Source organism: Vipera berus (genome assembly GCF_964194415.1).
Source record: "Vipera berus genome assembly, chromosome: Z".
Classification (NCBI taxonomy): domain Eukaryota; kingdom Metazoa; phylum Chordata; class Lepidosauria; order Squamata; family Viperidae; genus Vipera; species Vipera berus.
In genome coordinates, this window is record NC_138205.1 from 21,464,018 (window position 1) to 21,491,428 (window position 27,411).

Consider the following 27,411-nt stretch of genomic DNA (forward strand, 5'->3'; position numbering starts at 1 on the left):
TCAGAAGCCTGGAGATTTTGAGTGCTAGTCCTGTCAATGACCTTGATCCAGTCCAATCATTTTCTCTCAGCCTTAAGAAGGCAGTAGCAAACCACTTCTAAAAATCAAGACTGCAGGGATGTAAATCCTTTAGCCACCAGGAACCAGATTGCCTCAATGGACCATAACAACTCTGCATCCAGTGTGATTTTAATGTTGTAATGGAATGCTTAACGATAGTTTCTAGCATTTTACCTGACGCTTATTGCTGTTGTAAAAGTTGCTGTGTTGAAAGGAAGTATAGGGGATATTTTAAAAAGTAATATTAAACTAATGCATGACTGCCTAAAATTGTGATAAAGCAGTTTCTTTTGAAAATCTTGAGCTCCCTCTAATGGTATAGTGTATGAACTATTGTGTGAGGTAAATATATTTCAAGATTTTTTCTTAATTTGGTATCCTCTAGAAATATTAAATTATAATCTCATAATTTCCACTTTGGGTAATGTTTTTCTACAAATTATGGGTGTTCCAGTGCAGGACCGTACTAGTCCAAGTAATCTCCTGCATAAATAACCCCTCTAAGCATCCTTAGAAACATACAGGATTACTTTAAAAAAAAGGGATTTGGAATTACGGATTACAGATCAGTTGTTATGCAAACCAGAGCTGTTTGTTAGGATTAGGATTCAATGTATTGTGAAAACTCCCCAACTGAGTTAAGTCAGTAACCAGGTTAAATGCTTAATAGGTTAAATACAGTCAATGACAGCAGGAACACCACACTTCAATTTCAATTAAATCCAAGAAGAGAATTTCTCTGCAAGCAAGCAAACTCTCTTTCAGCAAACCAAATGAGTGCCAATAGAAAATGCAGAATTGGTATGAAAAAGCACAGCTTGGAGTAAAGGTATTCTCGGGTTTATGAACCATTCCAAAGCAAGGGCCACAGCCTGAAGTTGGTCTTCAGAAACTGCACACAAAGCACTAATTGTAGAAAGCTCTTTATTCTGAAGTTATTTCCAAAAGGATGTTCATTCTTCAGGAATTCCAGTTTCAAAGGTGGATCAAAAAAAAGTGGTGGTGCTGGTGGTGGAGATTTAAGTCTCCCTTACTATTACAAAAACAATACAAAGGGGGAAAAAAGATCTTAGAACCAAAACTCAAAGTATGGCCTTCCCTCACATCTCCAACACTCCTGAGGTTACCCTTTTCATTTGTTTCAAATCTCCTTCTCTGTTCACATTTGATAACAGTTACTAAAAATGTATTCTTTGCTCCAATCTGGAGACCAAATCTTTTACTTTCTTAGTTTTATGTCCAAATAGTTTTTAGGGAGTAAATCCCCCTGAAAGATATAATTCTAAGTAAATATACATAGGACTGCACTATTTCAGAAATGCAGAGCTAGGAGGTTAAGGCAACATCTGTTTTCCAACCCTTCACATCTCTACTCGTTCCCTCTACCAAGAGGCTATTTTGGAGGGAATTTTTCCCCCATAGAACCATCGCTCTGGATCTCCTTCCAGAGGAGGCTGTGTTGATATTGTCATTCCTCACATTTTAGAAATACTGTGGTGGTTAGTTTGTAAAATCATCCCTGATGATTTTAATATTACTTGGTTATGAAACAACAGCTTGGTCCTGCTGTTATTTTGTAGTGATTTCACTGTGCTGCAATGTGGTTTGTTTTAATTCAAAGCCTTACTGGATTAAAAAAAAATCCCAGATAAATACTTTCAAAAAATAATAATAAATAATAGTGCAGCCTTACAACTCACATCACCCCAACAGCATGACTGTGGTGGATAAGGGTAAAACAAAATGCAGAACTAGACATCTGCAGAGTCCCACATGGGGGGGAAACTATAGCATTACAGTGAAAGTGGATGTGCTCTTTTAAAGTGGGGTTTCCTCAAACTTGGTGAATTTGATATGTGGACTTCAACTCCCAGAATTCCCCAGCCATCATGCCAACATTCTGGGAGTTGAAGTCCACATATCTGAAAGTTGCCAGGGTGGAGAACCACTGCTCTAAAGACCCAAACACTGCCATATTTCTTTAAAAAAAATAAATAATTTGGCCCCAGGGAAGGAAATTTCTCCCAAAATTTCCCAAGAAAAGAGGAAAGGAAAAACAGAAGTGCCACGGAGAGTAAAAGTACCTCATTGAAAGTATCTTTGGAGAGCCAGCCATGTTGTCTTCCAAAATCTAGATTGATTAGCTGATTTCTTTGCCTTGGGAGGATTGGTAGAAGAATTGCCACCAGTGCGGGTTCGCTGGTGAGCAGCCAGCTCTGAAGGCCATATGAAATAATAGGTTGTATTTCGTTCCAAATCAGATTCTTGCAACATAAGAGATTTTTATTATTATTATTATTATTATTTTAAAAGTGGGAAAGGTCAGTTTTCCCCACTGCAACAGCACATGTGGGAAAAGTGTTACTGATTTCTTTCTACATACGAACAGTGTAAATGCAAAGAGTGCCCTGTCCTGCAAGGAACAACATGATGGCCCCACAGAGTCCTCTCATCGCAACAATCCCGACCTGACCCACATATGTGCCACAGAAAGAAAAAGTGAAGAAAGTGAGGAAAGCAGATTCTGTCCAACACCCCATCACAACCATGTGTTCCAGGGAAACAAACACTGCTCTGTCTGCTAGCGTAGCAAGGGGAGACCCATCCTGGTTATCAAATGTTTCTTTCCCGCCACAAAAGCTTTGCAGCAGCCAAATCTAAAATTAGGACCACGGGGCTAACCTGGCCACCAAGTTACTAGACCTGTTTCTGGGGGCAACCCTGTTTTTCAGCCCAACTACAAAGCAACACTTTTTCAGAAGTGTGGGCATCTTGTCACAGAATCCTTTACATGGTTTGCACAATTCACAGCCCCTGTGCTAGCATTCTCTTAACAGACCGTATGCAATCCTGAAACATGTGCCTCTTGGACCCTGCCTGTGATACAGACTCTCCAGGTGGTGAAATAATACATCACGAGAATCTCTTCCAGATGTTGTGATCAAGCTGTCCCACTCACACATCCCATGTTCCTTCCGAAATTACTTCCCTACCACTCAACGTGTCAAATTGTGACATGGATAGGACTCTGGAGAGGATCAGCAAGGCTTTCTGCGTTAGCAGGGTTTATCATGTCCAGACCTCCACTGGACTCTCTCAAGTGGATCCGCTGATGGTACATCATGCTGTGTCTCCGCCTAAACCTCACTCCGCAGTCACCACACTGATAGGGCCTTTCTCCCGTGTGGATTCTCAGATGCCGAGTGAGGTGTGACTGCCGTCCAAACCGTTTTCCACATTCGATACAAGGGTAAGGTCTCTCGCCAGTGTGAGTGATCCGATGTCGAGTCAGATGGGATTGCCGACTAAAGGTTTTCCCACACTCCGCGCAAGGATAGACCTTGGTTCCCAAGTGGGTCTTCTGGTGTCTTGTGAGACCGTAGAGATCATGGAATATTTTCCCACACTCCAGACACTGGTAAGCTTGCTTCTCAGTGTGGGTTCGCTGGTGAGCGGCCAGCTCTGAAGGCCATATGAACCCCTTCCCACACTCTGTGCAGAAGTACCGCTTTTCTCCTGTGTGGATGCGCTGATGTGTGGCAAGTTCTGACGGCCATCGGAACGCCTTGCCACATTCTCCACAAAGATGGCGTTTCTCTGCCATGCCAGCCCCCAGGTAGGGAGGGTGATGAGGTGGCTGGCTGTTGCTGTTCTCATAATCAGCAATGAGAGGCAAACCGTTGCCTGCGTGGGTCCTCTGATGGGCCGCCAGCTCCGAGGGCCACTGGAATCCTTTCCCACACTCAGGACAGAGGTAGTGTTTGTTCTTGTTGTGAGTTTTCTGATGAGCAGCGAGTTCAGAGGGCCACCGGAACCCTTTCCCACACTCAGGACAGAGGTGAGGCTTCTTGACTGCATGAGGTTTTACCATATCACCACTGGGAGGGGCTTTTTCACCCATAAAAATATTCTGGGGCATATTGAACTCGGGGGGCCACTGAAGCAAAGTGTCAGCATCGATAGTGTAGTGCGGCTGTTCAACAGCATGGATCCTCTGGTGGATGACAAGCTCCGTTGACCAACGGAATCGCTTGCCACATTCGATGCAGACATGGCATTCCTCACCCATGTGGGTTTTCTGGTGCCTGGTGAGATGTGAGGATCGACCAAACTGTTTCCCACACTCAGCGCAGTGATAGGATTTGGGCCGGGTGTGGACCTTCTGGTGCAAGGCCAGCTCTGACTGACAACGGAACCGTTTCCCACATTCAATGCAAGGGTGGCGTTTCTCTCTTATCCGTATCCTCTTTGGAGCCAAATGCTGTACTGCTCCATTGTGTCTCTCTCCAAATCCCAGCTGAGGATCTGCTCTATTGGGAGTCCGGGCACCTGCTTTGATGTGGGAAAAGGAGAGAATTCAAATAGTTTATAGACATCATCTAGCTTTGCTGACTCAATAAACCCTTGACCAGCCAAGTTACTATATTCATTTTACAAAACTGACTGGATTAATTACACAGATTTTCTTAGCTAGCCCTCCTCAACCTGAAACCGTCTTGGTGACTTGAGACTACGTCTTCCCCAGGACAGGAGTTATGGCAGCACCTGGCTCATCTGCTCTAGATGTGAAAGCTAGGAGAGGGGTGACGCTTGGTTAGTATTTAGATGGGAACTGTAAGCTAGACTAAGCAATCAAAAGTCATCACGGAAGGAGGCAATGGTGGGCCATTTATACATGAAATCACCAGGAGTCAAGCTCTGCTTGAAGCCTTCGCCTTATTTCCCTTTGGTCATATTGTCAGAAACTCTAGGGAGTTGTAATCTCAACATATTTGGGATTACACAGTGGCTCAGTGGGTTAGGACGCTGAGCTTGTCGATCAGATGGTCAGCAGTTTGGCGGGTCGAATCCCGAGTGCCGCATAACAGAGTGAGCGCCTGTTAAACATCCCAGCTTCTGCCAACCTAGCAGTTCAAAAACACGTAAAAATGCAAGTAGAAAAATAGGGACCAGTACGGTGGGAAGGTAACAGCATTCCGTGCGCCTTTGGTGTCGATCAGAAGGTCAGCAGTTTGGCAGGTCGAATCCCGAGTGCTGCGTAACAGAGTGAGCGCCTGTTACTTGTCCCAGCTTCTGCCAACCTAGCAGTTCAAAAGCCCGGGGTATTTGCGGGACCACCTGCTGCCATTGTCAACCTCCCATCGCCCAGTTCGCTCCCACAGGGTCGGCCTACTCAGTTGGTTAAGCAATGCCGGCTGGCGACCCCTAGGGGGAGAGCCTTCTCTGTGGGTGCGCCGACCCTCTGGAATGAGCTGCCTCTGGAGCTGCGGATGGTCCCCGACCTTCGGTCCTTTCGCTGTGACCTGAAGATGTGGATGTTTCAACAATCGGGCCTGGACTGACTATGGTTTTAAATTTGGTTTTATGGGGTTAAATTACTATGTATCTAACATATCTACTGTTTAATTCTTTTTAAAATTTTGTATTTTCATGTTCTTTTTTAGTTTTTATTGTTGTGAGCCGCCCTGAGTACTTAGGGAGAAGAGCGGCATATAAATATAATCAATCAATCAAAAATGCAAGTAGAAGAATAGGGACCACTACGGTGGGAAGGTAACAGTGTTCCGTGCGCCTTTGGTGTCGATCAGAACGTCGACAGTTTGGCGGGTCGAATCCCGTGTGCTGTGTAACAGAGTGAGCGCCTGTTACTTGTCCCAGCTTCTGCCAACCTAGCAGTTTGAAAGCCCGGGGTATTTGTGAGACCACCTGCTGCCATTGTCAACCTCCCATCGCCCGGTTCGCTCCCACAGGGTCGGCCTACTCAGAGTTCTGTCGGTTAAGCAATGCCGGCTGGCGACCCCTAGGGGGAGAGCCTTCTCTGTGGGCGCACCGACCCTCTGGAATGAGCTGCCTCCGGAGCTGCGGATGGCCCCCGACCTTCGGTCCTTTCGCTGTGACCTGAAGACATGGATGTTTCAACAATCGGGCCTGGACTGACTATGGTTTTAAATTTGGTTTTATGGAGTTAAATTACTATGTATCTAACATATCTATTGTTTAATTCTTTTTTAAATTTTGTATTTTCATGTTCTTTTTTAGTTTTTATTGTTGTGAGCCGCCCTGAGTACTTAGGGAGAAGAGCGGCATATAAATATAATCAATCAATCAATCAATCAAAAATGCAAGTAGAAGAATAGGGACCACTACGGTGGGAAGGCAACAGCGTTCCGTGCGCCTTTGGCGTCTAGTCATGCCGGCCACATGACCACGGAGACTTCCTCGGACAAGCGCTGGCTCTTTGGCTTTGAAACGGAGATGAGCACTGGCCCCTAGAGTTGGAAACGACTAGCACGCATGTGCAGGGGAACCTTTACCTTTACCTTGTGCATTAAAAAGAAAGGATACTCTATTTGCCTGGTACACAATAATCAAAATAAGATAAGATTATCTGGATGCAGAAGAGAATCTGAATTCATCTGCTTCACTGGTGAGTACTAAATGAGCTCGAGTGCCATTAAGGACAGCAGCCTTCAGGCAATTACCAAAAATCAATGCCTTTTACTAATGAGAGACGGTGTTTTTGGAGTTCAAAGAACTGTAAAGATTTTTCATTGTTAAAGCCAGAGTGGCCAGCCTTTTGATAGCTGAGGGCTGCACTCAGATTGAGGTAATGTTACAGCGGTTCAAAATAAGTGGGGTCAGGAGGCATTATTCTGAAGTAGGAAGACTCATCCTACTTACAGAATTTCCTCCTACACATTGCTGCAGAAGATCTTGGCCTGAACCTCACCTGAACCTCTTCCTTCTCCTTCATCAGCAGAAGAATCCCAGGTAGCTTCTGTGTCAGAAGATCCTACGCAAGAAAGAAAAAAAGCCAAACCTAAAGCTTACTTGAAAATGTGCCTCAAGATATGTAAAGAATACTCACCCAGATGTTTTTTTTAGATCTTTTAAAAGGAAAGCTGGCAAATCAAATATTTATTATGGTCAAAGACCGGCATAAAAGAAAGCTGGCAGGTTTCTGCCTGACAATACTGGTTAGTAATTGTCCATATATTTTTTTAAAGCGTTATTAAATTTTTCAGAATTACAATCTTTAGAGCTTAGTAAACAACATGTTGTCTGGGTTCACATATTTAACATTAACTTCTTCAACATAAGTCTATTCACTACTGCACAGTCCAGTATTTTTTCCCTTATCCTCCTTTCTTCCCCATATTTTTTCCATTTTCCCCTCATGACACAATTACAACTCTTGGTACTATTGATGTAGACAGAGTTAAATATAAACATCTTCATCATATTTTACTAATATTATACAAATAACAATAATATCAATTCATTAATCAATATCCTGCTTTTCGTGCTCGTTAAGGTTTAATTTCCCATCAACATTTACAGTATCTTTGTTAGTTATGATTTTCTCAATATTAATTACATTTATATAGCTAAAAATTTTGTTCATACCAATCCTCCTCTTAATTTTCATATTTCCCATATCAAAAGAAGAGGAAAAAATGCTATTTTAATTCTAAATCATATTTCATTATAAAAGTCTAATTATAGTTAAGGGTTATCTGTTCTTTTAACCATATTCAAACAAGTACTGAAACGTATGATGCCCACTCTAATAGGTCAAATTTTCTATTTTTTTAAATCTAACTCTAGCTTTCTTTCTTTGCCAAGTAGCTTTCCAAGCCAAGGCAATGAAATCGCCCAGGAATTTTCTATTTTTGTGAAAGTTGCTTGGCATTAGAAAGACAATTTAGGTAGGGTATTTTTGAGGGGAATTCCACTCATTTATGTTTCTTAAGCAATTCCCACCTTCCTTCTCCCGCAATTTCTCCCCTCATCTTTTGTCTCCCAAACTGTAACATTTCCCCTGATAGCTCTATGTTCCATCCCCCCAAATCTTCTTCCTTGTCATCAGGTGCATCTTGCAATCTTAAAGGGTAAAGGGTCTTTTGCAATTTCATTGTTATGGGTAAGTCTTGTAGTATTTTATTTGTGTATGGTAGTTTATATTTCCCTTCTTTCATCTCTTCTGTCTCTAGATCCATTTCCTCTGCTTCATTTTCCGACCTCTGGTTTATTTGTTCATACTTTGTAGTTGTTGTCTGGGAGCTTTCTAGTTGCAGATTTAATTTGGAGATTTGCTCATTTATATTATATAAATTATTTTTAGTCTCATTGTGGTTCCTTTTTATGTCCTCTTTGTATGCAACAATTGTTTGGTGAATTAGTTGTAATGTAGAGTATATTTCCTTCTGAAAGTTATTTGTTTTTTCTTGAGGCATCATTCCTGGAGATCCTCTAATATCACCAGACTCAGTTAGAGTAGAACAAAGTTTCCTCTAGCTTTCTGGTCTTTATATGCAGCCTTTATAATCCAATAGGTTTTAGAATACAAGTCCAGTCCCAAAAGCAATATTTTATAGTGATCCTTTGTCTCAGGCATCCAAAAACTGTCAGTCAGGCAAGCTTATAATCCACAATGTTAAAGTGTTCAACCTCCCTGAAAACATCTCAAAAGTCTTTCCCAGCCAGACGTAATCAAAGGTAAAGTTCTTCTTTCTCTTCCACTAGCTCTTGAGATTAAAAGTCCAAGCTCAGTGAGTGTTTATAGTCCAACAAGGTCAGGGTGATAAGTATGCCAAAATATTTTCCTTTATTACCAGCTCTTCTCCCTTAGGCTAGGAATCACCAAGCAGGCAGGAAGCTAGTTATAGTGCTATACTCAGATCCACCACTAGATGACATTCAAAATACATTTGCTACTCTTAAAACAAAGGATTGATTTCTTATGTTTCACCTCAATGTTTTTTTTTCAAAGAGAGAATCTTAACAATTATCTCAGTTCTCAAATTTCAAAACTGTAGCTTTATGTTACTTCCACTTAAATATTGTGTATTTCTGTCCCCCATAGAAATTAAAACTCCTCTTCCATTCACATTCGGAAGTTTTTAGCTTCTAGGGAGCCTTTCCCAGGAAATTCAGTTGTAAAATAGTAAAGAAAGGATCAATATTCTCACCCAGTTCCAAACATGCTGTTTACGATGTGTTAATTGGTGCTTTTCTTCTTCGGTTGTCAGCAGCTAATGGCTGGTCATAGGAATGTAGCCAGTCTTTCCCCTGGCAATTTGGAGGGCTTTTCTCAGATCAAACGGAAAGACCCCATCTCTCTGTGATCGACAAGACACCCCTCCTTCTTCATCGCCTCTTTGGGGCGACTTTAGGCCCTTTTTAGGGGCCCCAGCAGGGCAAAATTGGACACGGAAGGCAGAGCCCTGCCTTCCTATGTCCGTCTCCCCGTGACACAAAACTGGAAGTCAGTAATTGTCCATATTTTTCAAAGACCCTGATAAGGTTGTGGAATTCAATGCCAAGGCAGCACAGAAATGGATTGCATTATCCACAGAAAATGAACACACACAGTTCCAAATTCACTTCACTGGAGTTTCGTGAAAAAAAAGGCTCTATGTTGTTTAATGGTAGCCCAGTTGAAAAAGAAAATTGCAGGGATATAACTTGGTTGCTACCTGCAAACCATAGGCTTCACAAATTACCTCTGCATGTGCCTGTTCCTGGCTTGGTATGCATCTACCATAGTTTAATCCCCAACCATAATCAGCTTTCACTTCTGTTTTAATAATTCTATTGTTTATATGAAACAGTTTATTATACTTGAGAAGGATGTCTATGGAGATTCTCAATCATCCAGGTCATGGTTGTCTCAAAGAGGCTTTTTAAAAAGGCAATTAGACTATGTTTTTTTCCTTTGCAGAATAAGACGTTTCACTTCTGATCCAAGAAGCTTCATCAGTTCTGATTGGATGGGGGGGAATGAAAAAATTAGTTCTGACAGGATGTTGGTGGGGGAGGGAGTAGTAGGATTATATTTCTTTGCAGTCATCTGGTCTTTAGCACTCTCTCTGAGAGCTGTTGAAGCCATTTGGGGGTTTATCTGTGCCCTCATGGTCAGAATGCAAATGGGTGTGGAATCTTCTTGGAACTGCTGAAAGAAATGCATTGTAGACAGGAGATGGATGGTGTCGTATTCCTCCCCCTCTGTTGATGGAGAGCTGTTCAATTCATTCATAGATGGCCTGTTTTACCCCTATTTCAAACCAATAGTCCTCTCTATCCAGAATGTCATAGAGGCCATCTATGTTAGAATTGAACAGCCCCCTCTTAGCAGAGGTGGAGGGATACAACTGTTCTGTACCAGCCTGCTACCGGCCCTGCAGAAAAGGCAGGGACAACCCCTTTTACAAGAAGGCAAGAGGCTGGAACTAAGCCTGCCAAATTTATGGATACAAAAGCAAACAGAACAAGACACGAACCATGAAACAGGAGCTATTCAAGCGGTTGCCTTCAGCAAACCAGCCCTCCCACGCATTCCCCTTTTATACAGTTCAGGGCGTGGCTTCTCTCTGCCTCCTTCCGAGGTGCCCCATTGCCTTCCTCTGTTTACTCCTGATTGACTGCCTCCTGCGTCGGGCATCCTTGAACAGGGCCAGCTGTGGGTCATCTTCATCCACGCTGTCAGGTTCACACAGCTGGGTCTGCGTCGTGACCAGGTGGGAGGGGCCTGGTTGAGGGCTCTCATCAGCAAGCTCTCCAACCCCCTCAGCAACCTCTCCAACACCCCCCCTCCTCCAAGCTCTCCAACCCCCTCAGCAACCTCTCCAACACCCCCCTCCTCCTCCTCCTCTGAATCATCCGACCCAACTGCCGAACCCACAGGCTGACCCTGAATCACAACAACAACAGCCATCTATCTCCTGTCTACAATGTAGTCCTTTCGGCAGTTTCAAGAAGATTCCACACCCATTCTGGATAGAGAGGACTATTGGTTTGAAATAGGGGTAAAACAGGCCATCTATGAATGAATTGAACAGCCCTCCCTCAACAGAGGGGGAGGAATACGACACCATCCATCCTGTCTACAACACAGTTCTTTCAGCAGTTCCAAGAAGATTCCACACCTATTTGCATTCTGACCCTGAGGGCACAGATAAACCCCCCAAGTAGCCTCAACAGGTCTCAGAGAAAGTGCTAATCACCAGATGATTGCAAAGAAATATATAACCATCCCATCAGAACTAATTCTTCCATTTCCCCCCACCCACCCCCAATCATCCAGCCAAAACTGATGAAGTTTCTTGGATGAGAAGCGAAATGACTTCTTCCTCCTCACAGGAAAAAAAAACACAGTCCAGTTGCCTTTTGAAAAAGCACCTTTGAGATGTGAGGCTATCACAGCAGACCATGATTTGGTCATATAAGAGGAAAAAGAATGGAATTTAAGGCTCATTGCATTGACAGGTCTTCAGAACTATGGCTATGAATGATGGCATCTGGAGGACACTAGATTGGAGAAGCTGAATTGAGCTATTCTTAAAAGTATTCCTAGTCATCTGTTAGGATTTATATTACTGTATACATTTTAGGTCCTAGGTGTTTCCCATTTTATATACAGTAATCCTAGCATGGTGGGAATGCATACATCAATAATAATTTTAAAATGCATTTAGAGAAAGAGAAGCAATTCAAGGCACTAAATAGGTGGGTCAAAGGTTCCTTACCAAGCAAACATATGTCTACATCAGCCTGCTGTCCAGCTTCCATGCATATATCTCCATGCTCAGTATCTGAAGGAACTTGGTCTTCATCAGGAAATGTCACCACCACCTCCTCAAATAAGTCAGAATCCTGAAGATTGATCAAAGAGGCACAATTAACAAAGAAGCCAAAAACTGTTTAATACTAAGCTAAGCACACTTAGAAAAATCAAAATAAACATTTCCTCTCTGAAAAAGAAAATAAAAGGAGATACTAAATTTGGGCCCAGCTCTCCCATAGGGGGGGTCTCTATTTCCCATACAGACTTGGTAGTTTGGGGGAGAGGGAGGGGGGAATATTTACATTTTATTTTAAAACTCCATATTCCTGGGTGGGTTTAAGTAGAAGGTAGTTGCCATCTGCAAAGGATGATGTAGTAGATTTCTGTTCTGAACAAGGGTTGGATTAGATCAGGGGTGTCAAACTCAATTTCATTGAGGGCCACATCAGCATTGTGCTTGCCCTCGGGGGGCCAGGTGGGTATGGCCAGGGTGGGCGCGGCCTACTGGGTGGGCGCAGGTGGAGTGCGTATGGCCTACTGGGTGGGCATGGCCAGCTCTACATCATTGGCATCAAGGGTGCCTATGGGGGCCTGGGCAGGACAGATCTGGGGGTCCCTGGCAGAAGGAGGGTCTCTGGGCCAGGGCCAAGGCAGCAGGGACCATTTCCTCACTGTTTCCAGGATGGCTTCGGGGGCCACATGAAACCGGGCCTTGTGTTTGCCATGTCTGGATTAGATGTTCTCCAACCTTACTTTCTATGAAACTAGGGAGAATTTTTTTAAACAGTCTACCCCACAAGGTTGTTGTTCTAAGAAATAGAAGAAGCATTACTATATGCATGTCAGCTTGAATTGTACAAAGTAAGCGAGGGATATCATCATAATCATAATATAGAATCTCCCCATCTCACAGTATTCTGCCTTTGTTGCTATTCAGAATGTGGACTGCTTTATCTGCATTTTAGTATCATTCATAGCAAGCAAATTTTTATTCAGTGCAGTCTCAGCACATGAAATCTTCTCCGCTGGAGAACCAAAGGCATACATGGTTTTTCTTCTGCTTTTCCGCTGTATTAATTTTCGGTTTCAATATTTTCTACAAACCTCTAAACCTTTTCCCTAAAGCTGGAGCCCACAGCAAAAATCAGAGAACCCCATGAATCAGTTCCCATTTGGATCCTTCCACTTCCCTTTTCAAACAGGGAAATCACAATTAAAATCTCTCTGGAAAAAAAAGACTTTCAGAAGGCAGCATCATTTCCTAGCGATTATACTTTATGCAACTCTGCTCAATTGTAATTGTATATCCATCCAGTCTTTTTGAAAACTTTGCTTTTTTATGTGCTTTCTAGCATGTAAAAATTTTCAAATTGGCTTTCAATACCTAAACGCACTTCTGAGTCTGTTCCAGCCAACACAGAATCTGTAATGTCCCTATTAAATTAAGTGAAATAGTAAAAATCTCAGATGAACACTACAATCTCCTGAAACTTTTAGCCTTTGAACATAAATTCGATAAATTTAATTTTTTTTAAAGATTTGTGATTTGAGGGTCAATTGGGCTCATTGTGGATTTTTATGACTTTTTGGTAACTATTTCTTTCGGTTGATCCTTTTAAGACAAAGGTGCACAACACTAAACTGTTGGGCAGCCTAACTTTGTCCTTTTATTGGCATTTTAGAAGCTGAGGTCAAAGCAAAAACTAAATTTCAATAAGTAAAATCAAATTTCAAACTAATTAATTATAATTGCAGCTTCCACAAATAATAAAGCCTGAGGTTCTAGAAATGCTACAAGAATTAAGAGAAACTGTATAACTGCATGGATTCTAGAATTCGGGAAAGATGATACAGAAGAGCTGCCAGGCTGGGGATGATGGGGGACCGCGTTTGTTGTATAGCATGAAAACTACATTAAACACTTCCTCAACTGCTTCTGATTTCCATAAGCATATTCCAATTTAAAAAAAAAGATCACGGGTTGTGACTTTCTGCTCCATTATCACAATTTATATCAATGCCTACTTTCTGATTACAGTTTACATTTCTGCAGAAAGGATCTCTTAGAGAATAAACCTAATCTAACTTTTTAGCAGAAACCCGTTGCTTCCAGACTTGTAGGACTACAGCTCCCAGCATCCTTTGTGTAGTATTCTGGAAATCTACTGAAGGCAGCTGATTCAACCCTCTTTGTGGAAGACCAGCACAACAAAGAGGAAATAAAGGGAGGGGGGGGGGGGTTAGATGTTGAAATGTTTTAATTTAAAGATCCGTAAAGCCTACCATGAGATTTCAGTGGACAGCCGTCCAGACTTGAGGAGCCAAGAAAAGAAATGAAAAGGAGGTTCAAAACAGTTTGGTTCTTACAAATTATAAGCATGATGATGGTTTAGAGCAGGGGTAGGCAACCTCGGCTCTTTTATGACTCATGGACTTCCAACTCCCAGAATTCCTGAGCCAGCTATGCTGGCTCAGGAATTCTGGGAGTTGAAGTCCATGAGTCATAAAAGAGCCAGCACCATCTCTGAGGCAATCTCTAAAAACATCCTGGGGATAAAAACAAAATGCAACCCATTCCTGATGGGCATAATTTTGCCCAAACTCATTCCAGCTGAGGTGCCTCAGCTTTGGCATCCCAACTATTTATAATTGCTCAGATGTTAAAAGAGACAGCCTAATTGCCTCTGAAAACTACAGCCTCTACTTCTTTCTTTATGTTGTCTGCAGGGACATCCAAGAATGTAACCTATATCTGATGTGACCCTTTCCTGCACTCTCAAGGGGGGCGGGGGAGGGGAGGGGGAGGGGGAGGGGGAGAGAAAGGAATTCAGAGCTATGTGATGTCCTGACATGTGAACCGTTTCAATCTATTACCAAAGTGGCAGAGAACATTTCAAATAATAGGGCACTTTTCCTAAGATGTCAGCCATTCTTCAGAACAATACCTGTTGGCTTCTGGAGAAAAAGTTAACAATTCTGTTTCATGTATATTGAAAACCAAACTCTGAATATTTAGAATTTCTCTGAATTTCTCTAGCTTGAATGTAAGGGAAAAGATTTTTTTTGCACTGCTGGAAAGAAAGGATCACTTCAGAATTTAAATCCTAGAATATTAAATATATGTATTTTAGATTGTGACTTATATTTATAAACATAGAATTTATTATACTAAAATGCTCTTGAGCACTGAGCTTGCTCTTTTATCAATGCAATCTAAATGTTGATCAATAAGATTTGGTGTGGTCAAAATTTAATCTGCAGTTTTAAAAGTGAGTTGTTTTACGTGGGTGACCATGTATTTTGGTCAGTTTTTCTCCAGCAGCTTTTTCTTAATGTTTAATTTTTTTCTTCATCTCTTTTGTCGGAAATTTTCACTCTTTTTATATAAAAGAACATCAAAAATTAACAAATACCAATTAGCAATTGTTATAAGGCTAACAAAATGCTTATGTACCATTCAAAATCACATCAGCCAAAAGTAAATACAGGAAATAATTTATACTGCGCAGTAATTCAAATACAGGTAGTCCTCGACTTACAACAGCACTGAAAAAAGTGACATGATGGTTTTTCACCCTTACGACCTTTGCGACTCCATGATTACCTGACCTTTGTGACCCTTATGATCCCATGATCAAAATTCAGATGCTTGGCAACCGACTCATATTTATGACGCTTGCAGTGTCCCAAAGTCATGTGATCACCTTTTGTGACCTTGTGACAAGCAGCCAATGGGGAAGCCAAATTCACTTAACAACTGTGTTATTAACTTAACAATTGCAGTGATTCACTTAACAAATGTGGCAAGAAAGTTCATGAAATGGGGCAAAACCCACTTAACAAGTGTCTTGCTTAGCAACAGAAATATTGAGCTCAAATGAGGTTATAAGTTGAGGACCACCTGTAGAACTTTTTTAAAAAATAGTAAAAATAAGAGTAGAATTAAGCAGGTATCTGGCTTGTCACTAGAGCAGTTTACCATCATTCATTTTTGACCGTCAGGGACTGTAGCTCATTGACAAAGATATCTGTTTCGTTTATAGAAACTCTTCAGGCCTCTCCATAAAAATTAAATAGCAAATCTGCAAGCTGGTCTAGACTATATAGACAAGGAGTGGGCAACCAGCTGCCTGCCAGATCTTACGGACTACAGTTCCCACATTTTTTGCCATTGGCCATGCTGCCTAGAGACTTGAGATCCAAACATCTGAAAATGTCCTTGGCCTCACAACACAGTAGAAGATTTTTGGTGGTTCATTATTTTTAATAAAAGTTTGCAGCTCAGCAGCAGAGAACCTGCACTGAATTAAAAAGGTCCCAGGCTCCATATCTAAATAAAAGGATCAGACAACAGGAGTGAGAAAGTCTTCTGACAGTAACTTTAGAGAGCTGATAAAATAGCCTATAACCATCCAGCCTGCAGGCCTCCCGATACATGGGTATTTGTCTACCATTATGTCAAGGAACATTATTATTATTATTATGGTTTGTTGCACAGTGAGCCAAAGGTTCAGACTGGATTTGTCATATGTCGGGTTCTTGTCGAGTACCAGGACATTACTATTCATATCCAATCATTATTTTTTAAAATAATTCAGGGTAGTGGACATACGTAATACTTCCTCCTCCCACAGTTATTTTTTCCACAATAACCAGAGACTGGCCTAAAGTCACCTAGTCATGCCAAGGTGGGAGTAGAACTCATGATCTCCTGGTTTCTAACCCGGTGCCTTAACACTAGACCAAACCCACCCTCATGCAACCTATCTCAATATCTGCACCTGGTTATACTGCTATTTCAACTCTCAAACATTTCAAGTTCAGAACTTGGCTTCCAGTGTTGCTACAATGGAGGCAGAAGCATCCATGAGTCATTTTAAAACCAGGCTCACAATTAGTACACACTTGTAGGATATGACAAAGTTCTAAAGGGCTAAATAGTTCCAGAAATGTCATTTTAATCTCAGTATGAATCAGGTGCTTCAACCAAGAGAAAAGTTTCTTCAGATGGGAACTTCTGATTGGTCTCATCTCCCTGTTTAAGAGATGGGGATACTATGTCCGTAGCAAACTTTCTAACAAAGACAGACAGAAAGCCAGTGAACCTCCACAGGCTGTCACTCTCAACAGACCCATCAACCTGGCGGATGAAAAGAAAACAGTGAGTTGTAAATTCAGCCACACTGGGGTGGGGTCAGTTTCCACACTGCTAGAAATCTCAGATGGTGCTGAGGATCAACCCAAGGCTATACACACATTTTTATGACAACAGCAATCTGATCCAAGAGTTGTCTCTGCCACTGGTTTGCATCCCTGTAGGAAATCGGGTAACAGCTTGCAAGGAATCAAAAACTCCAGCTCATTCAGCCATTGCCAGAATTTTTTTTTCCCCTATGCATATTTCTTCCCCATTTTTTGCACAGGGGCTTGACTGTCTGCTGTTACCCCCTGACCTTCCAAGCTCATGGATTAAAAGCAGCAAGACGTGAGGCGAGCATATGGAATCAGCAGGCTACAGTTGGCTAAGGACAGCTGGCATTGCCAATAGATTGCAGTGTGATAGGGCTGCTAAGGAGACAGTGGATTGTATTTCAGACTGCAGATGAGTGATCACACTTTTGGGTGCTCCCCACAATTCTGCAAGTAAAACAAGCCAAGGAAGAAATAAGAATAATCTCAAATACTAGGTGTGGTTTGGTGTGGTTGTCTAAAGCTTCTTATAGGAGGAAATATTTAAAAATGACATTCACCTTGCTAATTTGGAGTACCCATAAACCTACTGGAACCTCCTCGGTCTACATACTGGAAATAGTATGAAATATATACTTTATTTTATGGCTCTGTGATGTTTTATGGGGCAGTCATTGAGATTTGTATGCTTTGAAAGGTAGTTAGAAGGTAGTATCATTAGTCTTCATGAATAATAATTGTGTAATTACCACCAGCCAGGTGTGAATATCTTTTGTTCCAAAAACAAAACATTTTGACTCTCCGCCCTAAAGTCCCATTTCATTTACCTCCCATACCTGCTGCAGGTGTCCTGTCACAGGTGTTTGCCTATGCCAAAGTCTTTCCCCCAAATAAATATAGCCCAACAATGAACCTTAAGAATATACGTGAGGAAAGGAAGGGGGAATGAACCATCTTACCTCCTCTTCTGGTCTTTCTGCTTCATTTTGCTTGGCTAGGAACTCCTCAGCTAGGGCCACTGCCCGTGCACAGGTCTCTGGGCTACATTCCCATACCCGACTTCGGATTCCAGGAGGGAGAACAGCTAGGAACTGCTCCAAAATTAGGACATCAAGAATCTGTTCCTTGGTGCGGTTCTTTGGCTTCAGCCAGTGGTTGCAAAGCTCCCAGAGCTGACCACATGCCTTTCGTGGACCCTCAGCATCCTGGTAACAGAACTGCCGGAAGCGCCGGCGTGCAGTCTCTAGGCTGAAACTGCCTCCTCCGGATATAGGTGTCCGTACTTTGCCAATACTCCCTCTATCTGCACTAGCTGGGGAGCGTTGAAGGTCCTGGTGGCTCTCTTCAATGAAAGATGCTCCCCATGAGGATGAAGTATTCCCTAGTTGCTCCAAAGTGGTCGGGAAGGCCTCTGGTTCTATCTCTACTGCAGCAACTTCCACTACCTGAGTGATATTTGAGGTGGCTGCTTCTGGTGATATTAATGGTGGTTCTATAACTTCAGGGAGGAGAGGCTGTGAAGTTTGGGACACTTCCTCCCACTGGACCTCCCAGCGCTGAGGTTGTGGTGCCTCTTCTAGCTGCATTGATTCAGCAGTTGGTGATGCCTCTAAGCCTAGCAGCTCTTCAACTGTTCCAGTACACACCACAAGCAGGGAGTCATCTCCATCAACTGTTCCCATTGCCTCTTGTTGAGGGCCCTGTGGATGTGCCTCCTCCTCTTCATCCTCCTCCACATCCCCTTCGCCCTCTTCCTCTTCCTCTTCTTCTTCTTCCTCCTCCTCTTCCTCCTCCTCCTCTCCCCTCTCTTCTTCCTCTTCTTCCTCTTCATCTGCCTCCCCTTCAGCGTCTACTTCTACTTCTTCAGGCTCTTCCTCTTCCTCCTCAATTGTGATCTCTGGATACATCTCCTGCTCAAGCAGCACCTTAAAATGGAGATCCAGCTCCCCTGATCCCTGCATGGACTCCATTTTGTCTTCTAAGAGGTACACAGACTTGTCCCAATTGTAGACCGAGGTCTGGCCAGTGATACCCCAAGTCTCACAGGCAAACATGGTGGGAAGAGTCTTCTTCTTCCTCAAACTTTGACCATAAGCTTAGGCCAAAGTTGGCCAACAATTTCCAGGAAGCAGAGAGACTGTTGTCAAGGAAACTGCTCTGTCACAGGATTCTGCCATACATTAAGGGGACTTGGTTTTTCCAAATGTATTTACATGAGTATTTTCTCCCTAAAAAGACAAAAAAAGTAAGCAATCACCTAAGCAGTCAACAAAATGAAATTAATCATATTTACAGAATTCATCTCCATATAAAGAATGGTATTTCTGAGGAAAAGTTTTTTTGGTAAGGCTTGCTTTGGTTTACTTTAGGACAGGCATGTCAAACTCACAATTATTATTATTATTATTACTATTATTATTATTATTATTATTATTATTATTATTATTATTATTATTATTATTTATTGAATTTTTATACCGCCCTTCTCCCGAAGGACTCAGGGCGGTGAACAGGGCATATAAATAGACATACAAAAGTTAAAAAAGGATTAAATAATTGCCCAATTAAAACAATCAGAATATAAAACCCATTAAAACCCTTACATTCCCCCATCAGGCCAGGCCAGCTTGTTCGAATAAATGGGTCTTTAACCCACGCCGGAAGGAGCGAAGATCCGGTGCCATCCGGAGCTCAACCGGCAGTTGGTTCCATAAAGCTGGGGCGCCCACAGAGAAGGCCCTCCCCCTGGGGGCCACCAGCCGGCATTCTCTGACCGGAGGCACCCTGAGGAGGCCCTCTCTGTGGGAACGCAAAGGGCGGAGGGGAGTCGACGCCGGCAGCAGGTGGTCCCCGAGGTATTCCGGACCCATGCCATGTAAGGACTTAAAAACCATCACCAAGACCTTGAACCTCACCCGGTTCATCATCATGTGATGTCGTGACACGTATCGCAACTTTTCCCCCATGACACGTCTTCGAAGGCAGCCTTTTAGACCAACATTGCCGAGCCTTTTTCTGAGCAATGTCAGATCCCTCGTCCATAAAATTGACGAATTACAGCTGCAGTTAGCAGAAAGCAGGCTTCTTCAGGAATGTTGTGTGATAGTTGTCACGGAGACCTGGCTACATTCAGAGATACCGAACGCTCTGGGAAGGGTAAAGGAGGAGGACTGTGTGTGTATATACACTGTGAATAGTGTGTTAACAGCAGATTGGTATATACGTATTGCTCCCCAGATGTGGAACTGATGACTGTTATATGTAGGCCTTTCTATCTGCCTAGAGAAATTACTGTGGTAATTATTATAGCTGTTTATATTCCACCTGATGCCAATGTCAACATGGCACTTTCTAAGCTGTATGACGTCATCACCAGGCAGCAGCAAACTCACCCAGAGGGCGCTCTTGTCGTGGCTGGGGACTTCAATCAAGCTTGTCTGAAGACAGTTCTCCCTAAGTTTGTACAGTATGTGCAAGTTTCCACCAGAGGGAAGAACACTTTGGACCACGTGTATTCCAATCTGAAGCAGGCATACAAAGCTTTTCCTCTTCCCCACCTGGGTACATCTGACCATCTTTCACTCCTGTTGTGCCCAAAGTATGTTCCTCTCAGGAAAAGGACTCAGGCAGTCACAAAAAGGGTCAGAACCTGGCCAGTCGGTGCTCTCAGTCAGTTGCAGGACTGCTTTGAAACCACTGACTGGAGTGTATTTGAAGAACAAGATCTAAATTCATATACAGATGCCGTACTCTCTTATATTAGAACATGCACTGACAGTGTAACAACGGATAAGTGCATTAGAGTTTATGGGAACTGTAAACCCTGGATGACTGCAGAGATACGAACACTCCTGAGAGCCCGGGATTCTGCCTTTAAGGCGGGGGACAGGGACAGATACAGAGAGGCCAGGGCAAATCTCAGAAGAGGCATTAGGATGGCAAAACAACAATACAAACAAAAGGTGGAGAACCATTTAGCGAACAACGATCCGAGGCAAGTATGGCAGGGACTGCAGCACTTAACCAACTATAAGGGCAGCACGAGGAGCATGGCAAACACCGATGCCTCGTTGGCTGAGGAGCTGAATATCTTCTTCGCCCGCTACGAGGTTAAAAGACCAGACCCCGTAGCCTTTGCTGGCCGGCCTTCTGACTCTCAGCCACTCACCCTGTGTGAACACCAAGTGAGAGCTGTATTGAAGGCTGTGAATCCCAGCAAAGCCGCAGGCCCAGATGGGGTGCTGGGGATAGTGGTCAGGAATTGTGCCGATCAATTAGCAGGGGTCCTGACAAGGATTTTTAACATCTCCTTGCAAACGGCATGTGTACCATCATGCTTGAAGGCAGCTACCATTGTCCCAGTCCCCAAGAAAACTGCAGTTGAGTGCCTGAATGACTACAGACCTATTGCATTAACGTCTGTAGTCATGAAATGCTTCGAAAGATTGGTTCTCCAACATCTTAGGACATGCCTCCCACTGGACTTTGATAAACATCAATTTGCCTACAGGGGAAATAGGTCGACAGACGATGCCATAGCTACTGCCTTACACTCTGTAGCAAGTCATCTCGAGAAACCTGGAAGTTACGTCAGGATGCTTTTTGTTGACTACAGCTCGGCTTTCAACACCATTTTGCCGAGCATTCTCATCGAGAAGCTGACTGACTTGAAATTCTCCCCCGCTATCTGCGATTGGATTCAAGACTTTCTTAGGGATCGGGTACAAACAGTGAGGGTCGGGTCTGCTTTGTCCACCCCCCTGAAGCTTTGCACCGGCACGCCACAGGGCTGTGTGCTTAGCCCCTACCTGTACTCTTTATACACTTATGATTGTGTATCATCTGACCCATCCACTGCGATAATCAAGTTCGCAGATGATACAACTGTGGTGGGTCTTATTACAGGTGGGGATGAGACAGCATATAGGGCGGAGGTACAAAAACTATCCATATGGTGTAGTAACAACAACTTGCACCTGAACATCGGCAAGACGAAAGAGATGGTGTTAGACTTCCGGAGAAAAAGGGAGGAACCTGCCCCACTTTACATCGGGGAGGACTGTGTAGAGAGAGTTTCCTCCTTTAAATTTCTGGGAGTCTACCTCTGTGAAGATCTGACCTGGAAAGTTAACACAACCCAGGTGGCTAGAAAGGCCCAACAGTGGCTTCACGTTCTTAGGATCTTGCGGAAGAACAGGGTAGAACAACAGCTAATGACCCTCTTTTACTGGTCTACCATAGAGAGCGTCCTCTCGTATGGTATTGTGGTTTGGTATGCTGGTCTGACAGCCGCGGATAGGAAAGTATTACAGAGGGTAGTGAGCACAGCACAAGACATTGTGGGCTGTTCCCTGACACCACTGGATGACATCGCCAGGGCTCGCTGCCTTGGAAGAGTGAAGAAGATTCTCAGGGATGACTCACACCCTGGACGGTATCTCTTTACTCTCCTACCATTCGGTAGGAGATATAGGAATATAGCCAGCCGTACCAACAGGCTGAAAAATAGCTTTTATCCGTGGGCTGTTAGGCTTTTAAATGGGACATAGTCTTATGCAGAATTGACTTGGGAGGCCGGTGTGTGGTGTAGTTGGTTCACATAGTGTGGTGGGATGGAGGGTTTGTTGTCACTGTGTGTTGAGGGGAGAGAGCACGGGGGGGGGAGGCTCAGCTAATCTCAATGTACACATGTTGTACTTTGACAATAAAGGTTTATTTATTTATTTATTTATTTATTATTGCCGGCAATGAAATGGGCGTGGTTTCGGCATGACACATCCGGCCCACGGGCCGGCAGTTTGACATGGCTGGTTTAGGACGATGGATATGTGTATCCAGTGGCAGAAACTATTTTAAGAAAAAAAATTACCGTACCCTGAAATGTAAAAAAAATAAAATACAAAAAAGACTTTACTTTTAAGGGCAGGAAAGTTACCCCTGGGTTTCATATATTGCAATTATAACTCAATCATGCATCAACCATTTAAACCTGTTTTCATTCACTAGAGCAGTTCTCATCAGTCAGAAAGCTTGAGTGCCTAAAAAAAAAACACCAGGCAAATTAAAGACTGGAAAAGTTTAAGATAAGAGTCAATGTCAAAGAAAAACAACCTCCCCCATAACAGCTAACAACTCCTTCACAAAGGCAATGGGGAAAAAGGAGCAATGCTACAGTGATTATTCTGTGCCCAATCTATTTTCAGAATGGAGGGGGGGGGAGAAAGAGCAGAGGATGATGGTTTCAGCTCTCTCCCTGAATCTACACATTCAGAATAATCACTCTTTGTGAATTCTACCACTTCAGCATCTGGAGGTGGGATGAAGGTGCTGGCCTAAAAATCAGGAGATGGTGAGTTCTATTCCCATCTAGCCAACTTGGTAACTTTGGGCAAGTCACTCTCTCTCAGTCCAACTCACCTTCACAGGGTTGTTTGTTCTGGGGAAAATAGGAGGAGGAAGGAGTATTAGGTATATCTGCCACCTTGAGTTACTTATAAAGTAATAAAGGTGGGATAAAAATCTAATAAATAAATAGATCAAATTACAGTAAGTTTGTCTCCTCACTCAAGTCCTTCACCATGCTGGAAACCAGAGTTTAGAACTAACCTCTTTCCAACAGGACAATGTTTCTGGACTAGATGTTCTGATTGCAAAAATCACCTGATATATTATATCCATCTCATGTTTTGAAATGCTAGAGCTCACCCAGCATTGCTCCATCTCCCCAGAAAACAGCAAACCTGTTCCACAATAGTGGAACAGCACCTTCTTTTGCTGCTGTTCAAGTCTCTGTTTGTTTGCACAATACCACACACAGCTGGTGATAAAATGAATAATTTACCAAATCTATACAGTAAAACAAAATGGCACAGCAGCCAGGATAATTTTAAAGTATTCATTGTTAACCAACAGAAAAAAGTCAGGAATTTTCTCTCAAGTTTTCTAATTTCCAAACCAAGGCAAAAATAAGATTTGCAATTCCATTTAAAAATCATTTTTGCACAAAATCACAAGGATGCCTTGGTCCCTCCCACTTCTCCCCACTCATGAAGATGTAGCCAGTGGCATGAGATGCCACTTCAGGATCAGGACCATAGAAAAATAATTTATTTTTAATTTCTCTATACTTGAGCTGATTTCACTGTGTCACTTCACAATTGTGGCAATGGTATGCAGGAAAACAATTTCTCCATGTTGCTTTGGGGTGAATACTGTATATCAAATTCTAAAGAATCCCCCTCCCCTCAAAAAAAGAATTTGAAGCTATCTTCATTTTCAACTACAGTAGTAATGAATAAAATCTAAAAAAAAAATCCCTAATTTTTCATTTCAAAAACTGCATATCCTTTTTCCCTGTTGCTCCTTGTCACATTGCTAAAGTACTGATCTATAACTGGCTTCTCTGCTAAAGTTACTCAGTTAACATTAGAGAATAAGAATTTGAAAAGAAAATCTAGAGCAGGGCTCTCCAAGTTCCCAACTGAGGCATCATATATCAAACTAACTTTTTCAGTGCTCAAAATAATTATTAAGACATTTAATCTTTCTAAATAAAAAGAAGCCTCCTCTTTCAAAAAAATGCAAATGATCAAACAATACAAAGCTACTATCCATAAGAAAACCTATTATGAAAACAAGCAACAGTAACAGCAGGGGCACTTTTGTCTATTCATTTTTAGATTTACACATTTAGATGTATTGTACAAGGAAAGGTTTTTGGGTTTTTTTCAGAATCAACAATTGCTAGAATTGGTGTACTGATTCCAATTTACTGGATGCAACCTCTGTTTGGGACTTTTGACAAACAAGCAAAAACAGCGAAATGATTGTTTTCATTGGTTTATTTTGCCAACTCAATCATAGACTTTTGAGGCAAAGAAATTTTTCACAAAATATATATCTGAAAAATTCTATCCCTCATTTTCGAAACAACGCCCAGAGAGATCTCTGGATCACAAATGCATCCCTCCTAAAATATCCATAAAACCTTCTAAGGACAAGGTAAGGGAGCAGAAGACAAGGACTGTTCACCCATTGCCAACTTCCATCCATTGTGGATTTTTTTTAATGTACTTGTTGTAACAGCAACTTACAAGGAATTAAGCAACCACACAATCTTTCTAATCATTGGAATGAAGGTCCTGGTCGATCCATTACAGAATTCATTCAGAGTCACAGGATCAGAAAGCAGACAAGGCAAATAACAAGTTATCCCCAAATGAGCAAGTCATGTCACTTTTTCTCCAAAGGAGGGCTTGGGCACAACATCACCACCCCATTATTGAAAAGGAGAGTTTTCATAAAACGAATTCTCCTCTCTCTTCCCCCTCCCCCACTTCGGACGCTAAGATCCCCTTCCCCATTTTACGGTTTGCAAATTCCTCTTCCTGTTCTCCCCCCCCCTCAAAGCACAGCCAGCCCCTAACTTTCCCCTTCCAACTTCGCTCCTTGCATTCTCCACTTCCTGTCACCCGCTTTCCAGGAGAACGTTTTCTGCCCAGTTTTTTTTCTTCCCCCCCCCGCTTCTTCCTAAATCTCTGCCTCTCCCCCCCCTCCCCACACACCCGCAAAGGGTTTCTCCCCCTGCAAACACCGTTCGGACCCCCACCCCCTTTGCAAGAGACACGCGCGCACCCACGAAAAGGACCTTGAGCCATTCATTTCCCCCCCCAACCCCGCGCCCTCCCCGCTACGCCCACTCCTCTCCTGCAAAGCGGGGCTGTCGACTGCCCTACGCCCCACGGAGCAGAGCCTCTCGGGGCGCTTCCAGCCCATCCGTTCCCCCCACCCATAGGACACCAAGACAAGGGGAAATGCAGCCATTTTGCCTCTTTGATGTGGTTGGGGGTGGGAAGGGCAAAGAGATGGCTAAGCTTTCTCCCACCCACCCGCTCACTCCTTTCCGATCTTTAATATTATACCCACCTTGCATTGGGGGGGGGGAATAAAAGGAGCGCCCTCCCCACCTAATCCTTTACCCTGCCTCCTCCTCCTCCTCGTCGTCGTCGTCGTCTTGCACGTGTCTTTATTTTTTTTAAAAAAGGGGGGGGGGGTGAAGGCCCGCCGATGTCCTGTAACTCACCCTTGGCGGGGAAGAGCTGGTCTTCCCTCCCGCCCCCTTGCACCAGATGCGGCTGTTTTAGGGGGGGGGGAAGAGGTTTACAACCCCAAACCTTTTCCCCCCAACCCAAAGGCGGAGCAGGAAGGCGCCTCCTCCTCTTCCTTCTTTCCCACGTGGGCGCCAGGCCATTAACCCTTTCTCCGTCCAGAGATTTAGCGCCACCCTGTTTCCCCGTCTCCCACTCCGCCCACCTGGATGGGATTTTTTTCATTTTCGTGCCTTTCAGACCCGGGCACCAGCTTTAAGGTTGGAAGCGGAAGAGTTTTGGAAAACTGACTTTGTCTCCAGACATCTGGAATTAAGAAAAACAATAATCGTAATAGTAGAAATAGTAATAAATGACAGTCATTAACACCATGATCATGATAGTATGATCATGGGATATATACTGTCATGGGATGCACGCTATTCCCAGACGTGCTTCGTTTGGGGTTTTTCCCCTTTTCTTTTGAGATTACATTCAAACCGTGCTTTTTTTTTATTTCCATCTTCTAAACAGGAACAGACTTTATTGCATTGCTGTTCCTAAAAATAAAAAAAAATAACCCCCCCAAGCAAACAAGAAAAGGATTGTTTCGAGCTAAACCATTTATTATGCTTTCCCGGAGAACTCCAAACGGACATCTAATGTTTGTAATCTATGGATGTGCTGAAAGAAAAATCTTCATCAGGGTCCAGTCCAAGCTGGGAATACACAAAATGGAGACTGCTTTAGAAAGAAGATTGGAGTTTATTGAAGAGCAGAGCCAGACAGAGGTGTAGCTCTGGGAAAGCTGACCATGTGTTGCTGGGAATGATGGGTTTTTATGCCTTCTGGGGCTCTTGTTTGGAGTTGTTCCTGTGGTGTGAACTTTGACCTGAGTCTGAGTGTGCCTTTCTGGTATTCTGATGGTGGTGGGTTAATTTTATTGCATCCCAAAGGTCATAACCTGATTCCCTGGGGCTGGGGCTAATGATTACATCCTTTATTGGATTTTTTGGTGTGAGGGATTGTTGAGTCTAGGGATCTTTGTCTTCCTAATCTCTTCAGTTTCTAGCTGGAAGGCTCCAACCTTCCTGAATGGATTATTACATCTGCATTTCTAAAAACTGGTTTCTACTGAGTTTCTGCTTGGGGCTATTAAGAAAAACTGGGCTTGCTTTTCTGCCTTTAAGATCCTTTGGGGATATAAATTCTGCCTTTTTAATATTCCCCCAAATATTTCTTTCTCTGGATTCTTCCCACAGATAGCTTTTTTGTCATTAAAAGATGCTCTTTTGGTGGGGGGGGGGAGAGAAACAAACAGAAGGCCCCATTGGGAAAGTTCCTGAGAAGTACAATTGAAAAATGACTACTGTATTTTCCGGCGTATAAGACGACTTTTTAACCCATGAAAATCGTCTCAAAAGTTGGGGGTTGTCTTATACGCCGGGTCGTCTTATACGCCGGAAAATACTATTCACCTCTCTGATCTGCAGTCCCCGGCAATGCGCT

General features: G+C 43.0%; 1 protein-coding gene across 4 annotated transcripts; it reads right to left on the reverse strand.

The window, feature by feature from the left end:
* Positions 1 to 839: 839 nt before the first annotated feature.
* On the reverse strand, positions 840 to 25,999 carry LOC308678367 (uncharacterized protein). Of its 4 annotated transcripts, XR_014028645.1 has the most exons (6): positions 25,742 to 25,826; positions 17,776 to 19,044; positions 11,589 to 11,715; positions 6,791 to 6,853; positions 2,145 to 4,392; positions 840 to 1,093 (listed from the first exon to the last, which is right to left on the reverse strand). XR_014028645.1 is itself a non-coding variant. In XM_081345510.1 (5 exons), exons 2-5 carry the CDS (start codon positions 18,868 to 18,870, stop codon positions 3,065 to 3,067), a joined length of 2,613 nt encoding a protein of 870 aa, XP_081201636.1. In that variant the 5' UTR covers positions 18,871 to 19,044; positions 25,899 to 25,999; the 3' UTR covers positions 2,116 to 3,064. The 4 variants fall into 4 exon arrangements, 3 of the variants coding, with proteins under 3 accessions (XP_081201636.1, XP_081201635.1, XP_081201637.1); XM_081345510.1 differs by lacking the exons at positions 840 to 1,093; positions 25,742 to 25,826 and adding an exon at positions 25,899 to 25,999 and having other exon boundaries at positions 2,116 to 4,392; XM_081345509.1 differs by lacking the exon at positions 840 to 1,093 and having other exon boundaries at positions 2,116 to 4,392.
* Between the last annotated feature and the right edge of the window lie 1,412 nt (positions 26,000 to 27,411).